Source organism: Thermobia domestica, chromosome 1, assembly GCF_964235325.1.
Source record: "Thermobia domestica chromosome 1, izTheDome1.hap1.1, whole genome shotgun sequence".
Lineage (NCBI taxonomy): Eukaryota > Metazoa > Arthropoda > Insecta > Zygentoma > Lepismatidae > Thermobia > Thermobia domestica.
In genome coordinates this window covers 348,068,118-348,084,595 of record NC_137454.1, presented here as the reverse complement: position 1 = coordinate 348,084,595, position 16,478 = coordinate 348,068,118, and the positions used below count along the sequence as shown (strand labels likewise).

General features: G+C 38.4%; 1 protein-coding gene across 1 annotated transcript in view; it reads left to right on the top strand.

Moving 5' to 3' along the window:
* The window catches only part of LOC145664020 (uncharacterized), a 55,933-nt gene extending 42,559 nt beyond the window's left edge, over positions 1 to 13,374 (top strand). The window contains exons 3-4 of the mRNA XM_081730315.1: positions 6,791 to 6,819; positions 10,372 to 13,374. Coding sequence (XP_081586441.1) covers positions 6,791 to 6,819; positions 10,372 to 12,777 — 2,435 coding nt within the window. The 3' untranslated portion in view covers positions 12,778 to 13,374. The remainder of the gene's footprint in view (positions 1 to 6,790; positions 6,820 to 10,371) is intronic.
* The last annotated feature ends 3,104 nt before the right edge of the window (positions 13,375 to 16,478 follow it).

Sequence of the window (16,478 nt, the reverse complement as noted above, 5' to 3'; positions counted from 1 at the left end):
TTGAGTTGGTACGTTCAGTTCGAAGTTTAACCCCTTCTCAATTTGAGCAAGATATTAGAACAAAACGAACATTTACTACAACCTCTGTTTAGAATGTTCGGTGAATGTGTCTATATTTAGAATGGATTGTTGCCATACTTGAAACAGCAGTTACTGTCTTTCGAAGGAATACCCGTTGATGATAATGCACTTCTGGGAACGGCTGTAGAAGATAAGGAAAATCCTAGCGTACTTGTCTTTATGGACGACCTTCAGCTGGGTCGTAACATTACGTTGCATAACCGAAATTCCGTAAACCGCTGGCCCTTCAGGGTGGATTTCAATTTGGGGAATAAGAAAAAGTTCGGGCAAACAAGTCTGAAGAGTAAGGTGGCTCGTAAGGCAAGTTCACTTCACCTTTACTCTATACAATGTGCTGTTTAAACACGATCAGTCCACGGGAACTTGTTTAGATATGTCTTAATCTGTCCGGCGCAGGATGAGACGGTGGCACACTCTTACAACCGTCAGCAGTATGACGTCATTCACCGAACTTTCTGGACAGGGGTTGTGTATTAACATACAAAAATCACGCCTGTGCTTAAAAAAAAAAAAAAAATAAATAAATAAAAATAAAGAACGAAATTTAGTACTTGAACTCCTTCTTGAAGAAATTCTGTGTAGGCTGCATAGACCCATTATGAAAAGCATCTTACATACAACAGATCATTTCTCACACCACTATCTAACCTCCAAGTCAATTAACTTACAAGAACGACTAAACTGGCCTCGTGATTTTGTGTAAATTTAGATATTAAGCAACCTTTCCTTTTTCCCATTAAGTTGATATTACATCCATCTTTATCAAAGATAAATGGTAAAACTCAACCCTCATAATTCAAAGGAAATGAAAGAGGAGATACGGAGTATTTCATATTCATGTACGTGGTGCAATTCGTATACAGACGCGGAATTTATTTTGGGATTAACAGGTTGATCTTTCCGGCGTCTTTTTAGGCTTTTTCATTGGTATTGTCAACTAAACAAGGATTGTGTAAGCAATATCAATGAGGGAAGGATAATACTCCAGACAATGAAGAAATATAACCAGAAATCCAACATTTGCAAAGATCACGAAGAATAACAGTGGAACTATATCAGCTATCAGTTCCACCAGTGTTAGCTGCTCGATAGCTAGGGCCAGAATAAGGGGGGGGGGTCTTAGGAGGGCTATAGCCCCGGATCTCCAGGTGGACAGGGGCCTCCACTTTTATCAAAATCTGGAACTCATCCGTGGCTAAGCGGTTAGCGTATGCGCCTTTGGCGTGGGAGACCCGGGTTCGATTCCCAGCAGGAGCTCATGTGGTTCGGACTCCACGTTAATCAGTAGGTCCACGTCTCATATAGCCTCGCTGCTGAACGGGACGTTAAACTCAAAATCAACTCAACTCTTATCAAAATCTCAACTGTCTATCTAAAAAGAATCATGAAGATACAATATTCATAATAAAATAAAAAATGACCAAAAATATGAAACATATTCCCTTAACCTTCCTACTGTACGTTCACACAAATGTATTAGGTGAAGTCAGCAGGGGCTACGTAATTATTCTAGCCCCAGACCTTCAGATGGGTTAATCCAGCCCTGTCGGTAGCCTGTTGTTAGAATGATTCTTTTGTTTACTAGATTATTTCCTTTAGAACCAAATAAGAACATCAAAAGTTTAGAATAAGATACAATGGACAATACAATTCATAATATCGCAAACAAAGAAACGCCTTCTACTCGCACATAAATAAAGTCTCATCTACCAAGAAAAGGACACTTTTAAGTACAGTACTACATACACTGAATCAGTGGCGGCTAATGTTAGTGTTGCAGCGTTGCGCAACGACCAAAGTATTTCAAGGAAAAAATATATTATTATCAATAGTAGTACAGAACAGAAAAAAATACTTTTTAATACTCGCATATATACACTTTAAATTAACATATTTTTTTACTTCTGTAACTGTCCGTTCCGTTAACCCGTTTTAAAAAGCGAAAAATAATTCGTCACAGAGTCTCTTATTGTGTTGCAGTGAGCATACAACAACCAGATTCCTTCAGCGCGCCAATTGGAGCAAACGTTAAGTCTCCTTTCCCCTATCTCAGAAGTTAAAGGGACTGGTCGTTGCAGTGCTTCTGCAACACAGCACGGTTTCCAGTGAAAGAGAAGTTTTACGCGCTAAATAAGATTTTTGAATTTTATTTCACTAGCAATTAACAAATGGAATTTGTTTTTATGCATTCATATTTTTAAATTACGGAATACTGAAGCAAATCAATATAATGACAATTTAAAAAACTGATTGCAGAATTACAAAATAAGAAAGAAAATATATAGTAGAGGAGAAAACAAATGAAAGTAGGCCCGCATTTACAAGTTAATTCTTAGTTTATATTGATAACGAAGGCTTCTTCTACAGTAATTTGTGAATCAAATATTAATAAGTCAGTAGTATATGTAGAATCACTACCCCCCCTCTGTAGATAGTATTTTAGTATAAACATATTTCTTTTATAAAATAAGTATATTTTATACTCTTCATAATTTCCACATAAAACTGTATGATGGGGAACGCCACATTGAATTTGGGACTAGTTAACAATGCTCAGGGGCGTAGCCACGAGGGGGTCCACCGGGTCCGGACCTCCCAAAAATTTCTAAACTTTTCTAACATTTGTAGACTTTCCTAACGAACTATACTTGTTTAACAGAGAAACGATTGATGTAGGCTAAATATTTTATTTTACGCCTCATCATGTCTTTCTTTTCTTATAAAAATAATCGTTCTATCATTTTTTCTAAAATATAGGTGACAGTAAGTAAGAATTACTTATCGTCTTTTCGGGTGCAGTATAAGATAAGTTCCATATTATGTAGACGTATTGGACCTCCGTCAAATACTTTGGACCCCTCCCAGTTAACATTTCTGGGTGTAGAACTGGCAGTGCTGTTTGTTTTGATGTTCTTTGATTTTTGGCTTCTGTTACATGCTGATCCTTCATCTGGCGGGTTTCGAGGTTTCCTTTCCAGAACATACCACATTGGTAAGCATTGTTTCGCCTCATGTGGAAGTACATTGTGTTCATCGTGCATTGCGTAACAACCAAGACGGATGATTTGGAATGTAGTTTTTTCTTTTATGCACATGTGTGTGTGTGTGTTGATGTATGAATATGTGACATTCGGAATTCATATACCAGTACCTCTTTTGTATCAGCTGTTTTGGTTTTTAATTATTAGGTTTAATTTTATTGTGTGTGCTTTAATTCTGTAAATAACCTACAAATTTTGAATGAATTGTATACCATGACTTCTGCAAATAACTTACAAAAAACATTGACCAGCTTTCACTGAGGAACATTTTTGCAATTAAGGCTTAGACAAAACAAGGAAAGGACAATTCAGGAGAGTGTTCGAAAAAAAATCCAGTTTAAATTTACAGGATATCTTATGGCAGTAGTGTTGTTTGCACCAGATACATTTCCTCAATTTATTTTAAATTTTCCTGGATAAACTGTGAATAAAGTGTGTTCAATGTACATTTTTTTAAATAACGCTAATCTCTGCTACGAACTCTCTTCAGTCAACGCTGAAGAGGAGTTCGGATCACTGTCAGGGACTGAGTTTGCTAGAATGAATCGTTCGTAATAATCTAGAAAAATATTTAGTGAATCTACAAAGCTTCTGAAATTAATATTAATTGTACCTATGGTGTCAGCAAAAGACGAAAAGTTTTTTTCAACATGAGAAAGAATTGACACTTTCAAGGAATTGAATGTCCCAAGAAAGGTTATCACCATTCGTTATGCTTTCCAACGAAAAAGACCTGACAATAAGAATACCAGAGTTCAACTAGCATTTTTTAAACATTTGCTCCAATCAAAGAGAGGATAATGAACTTACTAATTAATTAAAGTGATTAATCGGATAAAATGTTCTGCATTTTTTATTTTTTAAAAACAAAATTTTATTTAATTTAACATGTCACATAGCATTTGCATCTAAAGTTATGCTGATTAGTTAGTGAGTCAACTTTATATCTTATGTCTCTTATCGTTCGTACTGCAACACGCGAAACCACAATCCACCAGCCGCCACTGCACTGAATTAACATACGGAACCACATACATGAACAATAGCTTTAATTATTTGTTCTTAATTAAAAGAAGTTTGGTTTAAATTGATTGTTTTTCACACTGCCAACAAAAGTTTTGTTGTCATTCAATAGAACATCTTAAAAAACACATTATCACACTCAAAATTGTCAACCATTTCGGAACCTTCAGATGAGATTGTTTGACGCTGGCTCAGTAGCGTATTTACGATTTTGTTTCGGGGGGAATTTGCTAGCTTTATTCTTGTAAATGTGAAAATTCTGCAAGATATTTCATTTACTTTAAAATAGTACATAACATTTCGTTGCGGGGGGGGGGGCTTAAGCCCGGAACCCCCTTAAATACGCCACTGCTGGCTGTTTACTTCCTCTTATCATTATCTTCTTCTTCATTATCAGATAGAATGTGTTTTTGTGCCATTCTTTCCTACAGGTGCCTCTGGGTAATTGGAAACCAATAGTAACTATAGACCTATTCTTCTGTTCGCAATCTGTCCAACACAAAAAAATTCTTGTACTGTATTACTTGATACCATATTACTGTATGAAATTATCCAAACTGAAGGTTCAAAAGTTCGATTTACTTGCGATTTTTTTTTTACAATGGTTTCAGCGCAGTTTTTAATGGGAATAGATTTTCGTCGAAATATATATCGTATATATTGAAAAGCAATAAATTACATTTTTAAAAATTTAATATCCTTCTAGTCTCCTACTTTACTTCAGTGGGTAGAACAGAAAGCGAAAGTTTAATTTGCACCAGTTTTGCACACATATTAAGTGGTAAAAATCGCAGTGGTATGTTCAGTGTTCCCTTTCAGTTCACGAATTGTTCGTAGCTTATTCTCATAAAGTTTAGGATTGAAGTTTAGGATGCCCATAGAAAGTAACCCAAGTCAGGCGGTCTGTTCATATCACCATTTCTCGGACAGAGCCCATCCACGGAAGTCTTAGTGCAGCAAATTCAGTCTGACAAGATGTGTGTGGAATATTGAACTGTCTTGTTGAATCGCGCACCCTCCCATACTAATTTTATCACAGATTGCTGCACACATTTGTCACAACTTAACCTTGCGAATGTATTGAGTTGAGTTGATTTTGAGTTTATCGTCCCGTTCAGCAGCGAGGCTATATGAGACGTGGACCTACTGATTAACGTGGAATCCGAACCACATGAGCTCCCGCCGGGAATCGAACCCGGGTCTTGCGAATGTAGTTAGTGCTGCCAGAACATGATTTCAAACTTCTGATGTTTATTTGCAAACCCTTTGTAATAAAATAACAACCATTGCTAGACACTCTTCACTCTAAAACCGATATACAGGGTGGCCCAAAAGTAGGTATACAGTCCCGTAATGATATGCTCACTGTATTTCATATCATTTCTTACTGTCATCCATCAGTTTCATTATTATTTGTTCTTAAAGCCTTTTTGCTTTTACCTTAAGCTCGGAACAGCCGAAGCAAATAAACCCATAAGCTAGACTGTTTTACTTGATTTATGCAGGGGTGTACTCGTATGTATACCTACTTTTGAGCCACCCTGTAGTTGGAACAACTAGAAGTATGATTGAATGCAACAATATGGCTCCAGCAATACTTGTAGCTGGGAGGAGAATATTATATGCTTAAAAATATAGCTGGATCAACAAAATGTATTGCTGTCGCAGACATTTTAATAATAGTAACAACTATGTCAATTATGGTACATGTAATTATAAAACTACCACATACCAAGACCATCACAAGATTTTATAATTGCAAGTACCATAAGTGATGTAGTTGTTACCATCAAGAGACTGACTGCAACAGCAATACATTTTGTTGATCCAGCTATACTTTTAATCATACAATATTCTCCTCCCAGCTACAAGTATTGCTGGAGCCATATTGTTGCATTCGATCATAATTCTGGCTGTTCCACCTATACCGTTTTTAGAGTGATTCTTCCTCTGCTTGCGAAGGGGAAGGATCAGTTGTTGCATAACAAACAGTAACGATTACTTATAGCGCACTGATCTAAATCGTGTAATAGATAATTCTTTAAAATTATAGTGAAAGTAATTATTGTAAACTAAGTTAACTATTAAAAGATTTATTCTATGGCAAATGACATTATTCAAAATGACTTAAAAGGTGGTTGTGTAAACTTCTTCAGTAATCTCCACCCCCTCTCTCTCTCTCTCTCTTGGCCACTTGTTAAGAGTATTATTCAATGATTCCACTGATAATAGTGAACAAAAGCCTCTCTGGCTGGATTTTGGGACATGAGTTCCCATGAGACATGTCTAATAATTAAGAATCTGTTACCTATTTAATGAATTTATTTATGGGTATATAATTATAATGATTTCGAAGTCATTCTCTGCCGTAATTTTATAATTAAAAATAAGCTTAATTCTAATTCAGAACCTTCAGAGGTTATCGTGGCAAAATAAAAGTGTATATTTGTGTTGTTCCCAACAATTTTTCACAAACTGAAGAACAATAGGATCAGTTTCTGAACCTAAATAATATTATGTTCAAAAAAGCAAGGACATTACATGCTATTACTTATAGTTTGTTTCTATTTAGTTAATAACAGTTTGTTTATGTGAGGTAAAATATCTTCACACACTTAGTAATTTTTATTCTGTTTTTATTTCAGTATTAATAGCAATACTACATGCAGTATTGGTGAGTAAACGTTACATTTAATGTTTAAAAAGATTTATTAACTGTGATCCAAAGGTATTTCCAAATATTTCGGGCATGACATATACTGCCATCTAAGGAAGAAATAATGATGAATTTTAACTGTCAAGCTGAGTCAGTTCGTTGGTGGTGTGTAGTGATGCCAACCCGTAAGAAAAATCCCATTTTGTGGATTTTTTTTAACATTAATTTTTCGAATAGGAATCAAGGGAATTTTTGTCGAAATTGGCACTACATATGGGATTTTTCATAGCTATATTAATTTCATCGACACCATTAAAACTCTCTAGGAGCGGGAAGTAACCTAGAGACGCTTGAATAAACTTGAAACCAGTGCTAAGTTTTGTTATTGGAAAGTCCATGTTAATGTGCAAGTGATTTATGCACGAACTTGTAAATGTCAAAAAAAAAAAAAAAAAAAAAAAAGAACAATAAGGAATGTACATTGTTCTCTGAAGTTTTTAAAAAATCATGACCGAAAGAAAGTAAATTACCAAGTGAGAAACAACTAATTTTTAAAACGTCCTGTACGAAATGATTGGAGAATTAAAATTACGTTCAGTAACACTTTCATTACGTTCAGTACAACATTATGGTACAAAAGCGTGACGGAGATACTAAATTTTGACAACAAAATGTGCTTGGTTTCGTCAACGATTTCAATAGTCCAATTTAATTAAAGACAATACTTATTAGATGTTTAGAAGATCGGAATTTACTAATAATTCACCCAAATATTGGAAAAAAGTAAGTGGCATATAATAGTTTCAGTTTTCATATTTTATAAATTTTTGAAAGTTTTGTAGTTAGTATAGCGCGTAGAAAACTTAGGAGTAAAATGGCAATTTCTGCCTTTCAAGATTTTATAAGGTTCCAGGTTTGTATCACTGGGTGGTAGTAATTTGAGTCAGTGCTGCAGTGACAGTCTGGGACTTCTTGGAGTCTCAGCACCCAAAACCTGCAATCCAGAATCAACAATGTAGGTTTCGTAAAGGCAGCCATGGGGAACTGGAGCATTGTGCGCTATGCAAGTTCAATACAATCACTGATTTATATGGCTACCTCTGATAAAGTGATACAGCTGGTCAGGAAATTTCATACATTATTTCTTCCATAGGAGGCACTATATGCCAAGAACGGGTTATTATGAGTAGTACGATGTTTCAGTGTCAAGCCACAAATTTTTGAAATATATTTGTATGTACACTCATATCCAAAATAATTGTCGCATATATATAACTGTCTTCTTATAAGAATATAATTTGATAATGATTTTGTAGAGTACTTTTAATACGGACACTATGTCTATAATCGAGAAATGTATACTTGTGATAAATTTCATAGAAAAAGAATTATAAATACGAAAATTAGAATGACTAAAACAAAATGTTGCTAAATGGACAAGAAAGTTTTATTTTCGTTTTATTGTTCATATTTACTGCTCTTTTGACATGAAATTTGCCACACACATGTCTTTGCTGATTATACACATAATAGCATTGTAAGAAATACCGGGCGAGTTCGTTATCAAATTATATTCTTTCAACAACATATTTATAGACATGCGACAATAATTTTGGACATGAGTGTACAACGTAACCAAAAAGGTTCTTCCCGTTCCAGAGCAAATCAAAGAGCAATATAGTGGACGATACGTACCTTTAGCTATCGAAGTGATATACCTTGGCTGTCGTAGATCCAAAGAAGGCCGTGAGTCTATTCCACAAATCTATCTTATTTAAGAAAATCTCCCATGGGAGTGGTTGTCGAGGGATTGAAACAAGTGGTAATCTGTTTGAGCAACGTCCGGTGAATATGGTGCATGACAGTGTCTCTCAGCCAAGTTGCTGAAGTGTCTCCCGGGACCTCTTTGCCATATGTAGCTTGGCATTGTTGTACAGGAACAACACGCCCCTGCGATTCAGCAATGCCGGCTTCTTCCTCCATAAGCACGATGCATCCTGTGTAATGCTGAGAGTTAAGGTCAGTATTGATGTTCTGGCCAGGTGGAAGAAGCTCGTAATGCACCATTTGCGACAATTTCATCATACAGAGAGCATCATTTTTTGTGGGTGCAGAGGTGGTCTTGAGGTGTGAGGAACAGAATCACGTGGCGACAACAAATGTCTGGTATTCTTGGAAGTGTCATAGAGGACTCACGTTTGCCAGCGAGCAAGCGATCAAAGATGGGCGTGTTCAGGAGCCAAGTGAGCAAGGACAAACAGGCTGTTATCTTGCTGGCTGCCGACAAAGTGTGGGATACTCACTTCCTTAACTTGTATGACTTACCTATACCATGTAAATGCAATCTGACTATTTTAGAGGAAACATTGAACCTTTCTGCAAGTTCATCACACGTTAGACTACTGTCATCCTCGATGCTTTCGTCGCCTCGTCATCCAACACAGGTAGTCGTCCACTGCAAGGTTCACCCTAAAGTCTCACATCTCCCGAACCGAATTTCTAGAACCAATGCCTGGCTGTGCGTTCGTTCACGGCATTCTCCACAAATGCGTGTTATATGCGGTGACATGATACGGCAGCTGACAGGCCTACTTTAAAGTCATACAACAAGCACACGCGAACAAGCTTCTTCGATACCTCCATTTCTCTTCGACACTGGACGAGCTATGACTGCTGTATGTGAGGAACGTGACTAAATTACTGAAGAACAATGGTCAGACTAACTCTCGATCGCTTGACAGGCAGGATGCGTCATTTTGTTCCCTCTGTGAGCGCATGACTAATATGACATAAAAAACGGCAAGATATTTTTTTTGTTACTTTGTAATTATAGTAAAACGTTGAAATTTTGAGTTCAATAGTTTTAGAATGAAGAGTATGTGTAATGTAAAATTTTTAATTTATAGTAATCTAGAAATGAAATTATGGGAATTTTGGTCTTCATTAATTCCCTTTTTGTAAAATTAGGTATGAAACTTTTTTTTATATACTAACTTTTTTTTAGGTAAAATTGACAAAAAATAAAATGTAAGAAATCTGGACTATACTAACTCCATTTGCTAAAATTATAATAAAATTTAAATATGGGAAATGTGGACTACACCAATTCTCTTTACAAACACTAACAAACATAAATAAAGAGAGAAATCTGAAGTACTATCGATTTCATTGTAAATAATCATCAAGTTTAAGAAATTTAGGTCACCAATTTATTTTGTTCGCTTTCTTTGTTTCTATTTTCTGGTAGCTTCCTATTTACACGGTGTATGTTTGAATTTTGTTGCATTCACTGTATCTGTGAAATGGCACTGAGTGTTGAGTAAATATATACAGAATTAAAAAGGTGTATGTAGGTGGAGATCTAACCTATCAATATTGGTAATTTATTTTTCCTTTTCTTTAATAAAAATCATAATACTACGTATTTTGAAAGAAAAAGTAGAATATAATTTAAATATTGTTATTTCTTCTTTGTTAATGTTTACTTTATTAAAGTCTCATTATGTACCTTCCTAAGCCTACAAAAAAAGAGAGTCTATTAAAACAACTAACTCATTTTTTTACTTTTAGGCTCAGAATGGTTACACTTATAATCGCCCGTCTAACCCGTTGATTCCTGGTGGACCTAGCACAGCCAGACCCACAACAGGTAGATATCCATCAACTCCAGGAGGTGGTGGCTATACACCATCACCATCAGGCGGTTACCAGGGCCCGTCTGGTGGATATCCAGGTAGTTCCCCAGCAGCTACTGGTGGGTTCACCCAAGGACCTTCAGGTGCAGGTGGATATCCTGGTTCTACACCATCTGCAGCTGGAGGAAGACCACAAGGAGGTTATACTCAAGGACCTGGTGGAGCAGGAGGATATCCTTCAGGGCCAACTGGAGCAGGAGGAAGACCTACAGGAGCTACTGGGTACCCTCAAGGTGGACCAAGTGCTGGTGGAAGACCACAAGGTGGATATCCTTCAGGACCTACAGGTGGTGGTTTCCCAGGATCATCTCCAGCAGCAACAGGCGGATACACAGAGAGACCAGGAGGCGGTAGACCACAAACTGGTGGTGGAGCACAAGGCTATCCTCAAGGTAGACCAACGGGTGGTTCTGGTTTCCCAGGTTCAACACCTGGTCCACAAGGTGGTTACACACAAGGAGGATACTCACAAGGTCCCTCTGGTGCTGGGTTTCCAGGTTCAAGCCCTGCTGCAACTGGAGGAAGACCAGGAGGTTACCCTCAAGGTCCCTCAGGAGCTGCATCTCAAGGTGGATTTGGACAAGGTCCAGCAGATGACGGTGGTTTCGGACAAAGACCTGGAGCAGGAGGACGACCGCAAAGTGGATTCTTTCAGGGTGCTGGAGCTCAGCAAGGTGGGTTTCCTCAAGGTGCTGGTGCAGGTGGTAGACCTCAGGGTGGATTTCCTCAAGGTGCTGGTGCAGGTGGTAGACCTCAGGGTGGATTCCAACAAGGACCTGGTGTTGGTGGACCACAAGGTGGATTTCAAGGACCTGGTGCTACTGGACCTCAAGGCGGATTTCAAGGAGCTGGTGCTACTGGACCTCAAGGAGGATTCCAAGGACCTGGTGCTGGTGGCAGGCCACAAGGAGGATTCCCTCAAGGACCTGGAGCTGGTAGACCACAAGGAGGATTCCCACAAGGACCTGGAGCTGGTAGACCGCAAGGAGGTTTTACACCAGGACCTGGTGCTGGTGGGCCAGGAGGCTTTTCTCAGAGACCAGGTGCTGGAGGAGGTTTCCCTGGAGGGTTTGGTGGAACTAGTCCAGATGAAGATTACGATGAAGGAGATTATTCAGCTATTCCTGGTGAACCAGGCCGAGACTATCCTATTTACTCCGAAGTACCACCTACATCATTTAGATGCAGTGATCAGCCATTCCCAGGTTATTATGCCGATGTTGAAGCTCAGTGCCAAGTTTTCCATATTTGCTCTAATAATATAACCTATGATTTTCTTTGTCCCAATGGCACAATCTTTCACCAACAATATTTCGTTTGTGTTTGGTGGAACGAATTCGACTGCAGCAGCGCTCCAAGTTTGTACGGTTTGAATGAATACATATACGATTATAGTATTACAGGTAGCACAGCTGGTACCCCTCGTCCAGGTGGAGGATTTCAGCCTGGTCCTGGTTTCGGAGCTACTGGAGCATTCCCTCCAGCTGGTGGCCCAGGAGGAGCAGGAAGCAGTTTCGGTGGACCAGGAGGAGCAGGAAGCAGTTTCGGTGGCCCTAGTGGTCCAACAGGTGCTGGTACTTCCTTCCCTGGTGGATCTAGTCCATCCGGAACAGGTGCTGGAAGTAGACCTGGTGCAGGTGGCTTTGGTGGCCCAGGAGTTGCCGGTCCTGGTGCGGGTGGCTTTGGTGGTCCTGGAGCTGGTGGACAAGCACCAGGACAGTTCGGTGGTGCTGGTTCTACTGCTGGCCCATTTGGCCGTCCAGGTTCAACGCCAGGTGCATTTGGAGGACCTGGCTCAACTCCAGGACCATTTGGAGGTTCCGGCTCAACTCAAGGTCCATTTGGACGTCCAAGTTCACAGTATGGCGCTCCAGGATCGACACAAGGACAATTTGGTGGACCAGGATCTACTTCAGGAGCATTTGGGCGCCCAGGATCAGCTCCAGGAGCTTCAACACCAGGACAATATGGATCTGGATCAACACCAGGATCATTTGGGGGTCCGGGATCTGGACAGTTTGGAGCTACTGGCACAACACCTAGTGGTGCATTTGGCGACAGTGGTTATCCTAGCCAAAGACCAGGGGGGACTGGTGGTGGTTTCCGTCCAAGTGGAACTCAGGCAGATGCACAATATCCTGGACAGCAACCTGGTGGTCGACCAGGATTCGGAGGCGGTTCCCAACCATCTAGACCTGGTGGTTTTACAAGTCCCAGTGGTCAAAGCCCATCTCAACCTGATAGAAGTTACCTCCCTCCTTCTGGCGGTTATAGCGGCTAACTCTTTATTTATGACGTCACGAACTAAGCGATAACTAAATTGAGTGTGGTGTTGGACACTTGTGAATATGTACAAATGTTGTAAGCTGAGCAAGCATGAAAGCTTTATGTATACAATTGACAAGCGTGTTCTATCTCAGAAATGGAAGTGTTTTGTACAGATTATTTATATGAGGTTGTAATGCTGAATTAGAAAGGTGCGTTGTTTTGAGAAATGGCATCTAGGAAGTGGCCAGTATTAAATAAAAACCGCTGAAAGTGATGTACAGTGCGGTGTGTACATTTTGCCATATATTTTTATCCTATGTCAATGTAAAATATACAAGTATTTTGTAATTTATATTGTGTCAATATATTTGAAAAAAAAATCAATATTATTTGTTGATGATGAAATTATAATGTTCTTTCTTTCAATAAGCTCAAAAGTGTGCGACGACTGCGATAAAGTTTAAGGACATTCACTTCCTTTCTTTCTCTGTAAATCCTATGAGAAGAAACTTTATATTTATGTATGTGTGTGTTTTAAAGGAAACACATTTTGTCAACGCTTTTCTATCAACTTCTGCCATGCATTGTAAAAATACAAATAAAAATTGCAAAGTTATAATATGTCTATAGTATTATTTTAAAATCTGCATAGACACCTATACCACTGATGTTTTGCAATAAAAGAAAGTTTAAATTGATTCCAATGTACTGAACACTTTGTATACACCGTCCGACAAGTAAGTAACGAAGCAGATTTTATTGTGACCAAACAAAAAAATATAATGTAATAATATCTGCTTATTATTCAAAATACATCCCTCTTGCGTCAATACAGCGAGTAGCACGATCACACAATAAGTAGAACAACCTCTGTAACTCAGTTTGTGGTATGTTCGGTAATGCTGTTGTCACAGCTGCTTAAATGTCTTCAATATTGTCAAAAAGTCATCCTTTTAAGGGGGTACTTCAGTTAAGGGAACAAAAATAGTCGCAGAAGAATTTATCTGGAGAACAAGGGGTGCTCCAGCACACACACTTGTTTTTTGGTCAAATATTTCTGAATAAGTACTGTCCGGTGAGCTGAGCAGGTACCTTGTCATAGATAAGGAACTAGCTACCTGGGGCTGAGTATTCAGACCAACACGACGTATTCTCTACATGAAATGATCCAAAATACTTAAATAAAACTTGGTATTCACTGTATGACTTTCTGGTAGAAATTCATAGTGAATGATATCCTTACTGTCGTAGAAACACAGAACCATTTGTCTTCACGTTTTACTTTCTCCGTATCCTCACATCCCCATACACGTATCCCTATAAACTCTATACATCAAATCAACAGTCTCTTTTCCATTTTTAATCAGTTTAACACAGAATTTGATATTCGCTCTCTGCTCCATGCTGCTAGCGTGACGAGGGCTTCTCAGTGATTGCTGGTAATGGCGTCGTAGTTCCCGTCATGTTTCACGTGCAACAATGTGGTGTTGTTAGATACTATTTCGAACTCACATATAGGTTTACGAACTGCACTCACTGTTTCGTCACAATAAAATCAGTCTCATTACTAAATTGTCGGACGATGTATTGTAGAGCACTGCTATTCAACCTGGGCGTACGCAATGTTTCTGGAAGTACGTAATCCTAAAATAAGCATATTTCCAATATTTATTGAATGATCATAGTTGGAGATTTTTTTCCAAAGGACGATTTTCGAGATGACGTCGAAAGAAACGCGACGAATGAACTTCGGAAGATACCGAAAGAGGGCTTTTGTCGGTGTTCCCAGCAATGACAAGGGCGATTAAGGAAGTGTGTGTGTTCTGAAGGTGCCTACTTTGAAGGCAACTAAATAAATGTGTACTTATATTGTTGTAATAAAGATATACAATAGAGATCCTAATCTTTTTTGATGGCGAAAAAAATATTTAAAACAAATAGGTTAATCAAAGGGTTTTGAAATAACTAGGTTCTTCACTACGCTATGAATTGCTGAGATAGTACAATTAAATCCACGTTCAACTCTTGAAACTCAAACTGTAGGCTATAGGTGAGCATCTTTCCTAAAAATAACACGGGTTTGCGCAAGGGGCAGTCAAAATATTCCCGCCGAAATGTTGTAGTTCTGGCATTTGTGATGCAATTACATTTAATCTTGTGCAATAGAGTACCTAGATTGGCTAATTTTGAATTTAACAAGTGTAAATGAATCTTGTGCAATACAGTACCTAGATTGGCTAATTCTGAATTTAACAAGTGTGAATGAATCTCTTGCAATACAGTACTAGATTGGCTAATTCTGAATTTAACAAGTGTGAATGAATCTCTTGCAATACAGTACTAGATTGGCTAATTCTGAATTTAACAAGTGTGAATGAATTTTGTGCAATACAGTACCTAGATTGGCTAATTCTGAATTTAATAAGTGTGAATGAATCTTGTGCAATACAGTACCTAGATTGGCTAATTCTAAATTTAACAAGTGTAAATCAATCTTGTGCAATAAAATATCTAGATTGGCTAATTCTGAATTTAACAAGTGTGATCACGTGTTAACAGTCAGTGTACGAATAGTGTAGCTAAACGGAGGAGTATGTAGCGATCACTTGGAGCAATTTCACATATTGAGCAGCGCGCGGACATGAAGTTCATGTACAAATTGGGGAAAATCTGATTCAGAGAGTTTGATAGCCTTGAAAACAGTTTAACACTATCGGATGTTTGACTCTACCCAAAGATAAAAATATGACTTTTTCGTTTCGCCAACGCAGAAAAGATCAAAACCAATGTGGCAGCTGAACTTCTGATGATACCAGAAGAAGCTTTTCGTCGGTGTTTCCACCAACCGCAGGAGCGGAGGAATAATGTATGTGTATTCCGAAGTGCCAACTTTGAAGGCAATTAAGTAAATATGTACTTATACAAGGGTGCCCATGTTGTGGTTTCCAAGGGAGGGGGCAAGTGTAAGCGACGTTTCAAATATAGTTTCAAATTTTGCTGTAACTAATATAAAAATTCTATTGGGATTTCAATATTCCCAAGTACAATTTCCTCTTAGGGGGGAAGCGAGCGCCCCACCTTGCTCCCCCTTGATGGGCGCCATGGTACTTATATTGTGGTGATAAAGAGCTATAACAGAATTCGAGAAAGTTTTCGACTGCCCCTCGCATTAACAAGAAAACTAACAAGTACCACACTCGAAGGTTGTCCCGATAATCTTAATTTCCTGTTGCAAATATTTCAGGCATTTCGCTTACATTTTGTATATACATTACACTTAAATCATGAGAAGGTAAAACTGACAATACGAAACAAAGAAATGCTTCCACAGGCTTGCTTTTACATCGTAGTGAAGATGTATTGATATTCTATGGGATGGGCAGTGTTGTAGGGAAGGGAGGGCCCAGAGAGGCCGGCCCTCCCCAAAGAGGTCCGACAATGTACTTTGGTACTTTGATGTTGGTAATTTTTTATGTATTTTTATGTTTATATATTTTTTGTTTGTAATTTTTGTATATGTACCTCTAACAGCATTTGGCCCCCCAAACACACATCCTGGCTACGCTACTGGGGATGGGAGACTGGGTTTCCATTATGGAAAGCTACTTATTGAGTTCAGAATTGTCCCCTGACTTTATCCTGTGGAGTAAGGAATAAAAAATGATGAAATAAATGAGTAGACACGAATTTTCATTTAGGAGAAAACTGTTCAGT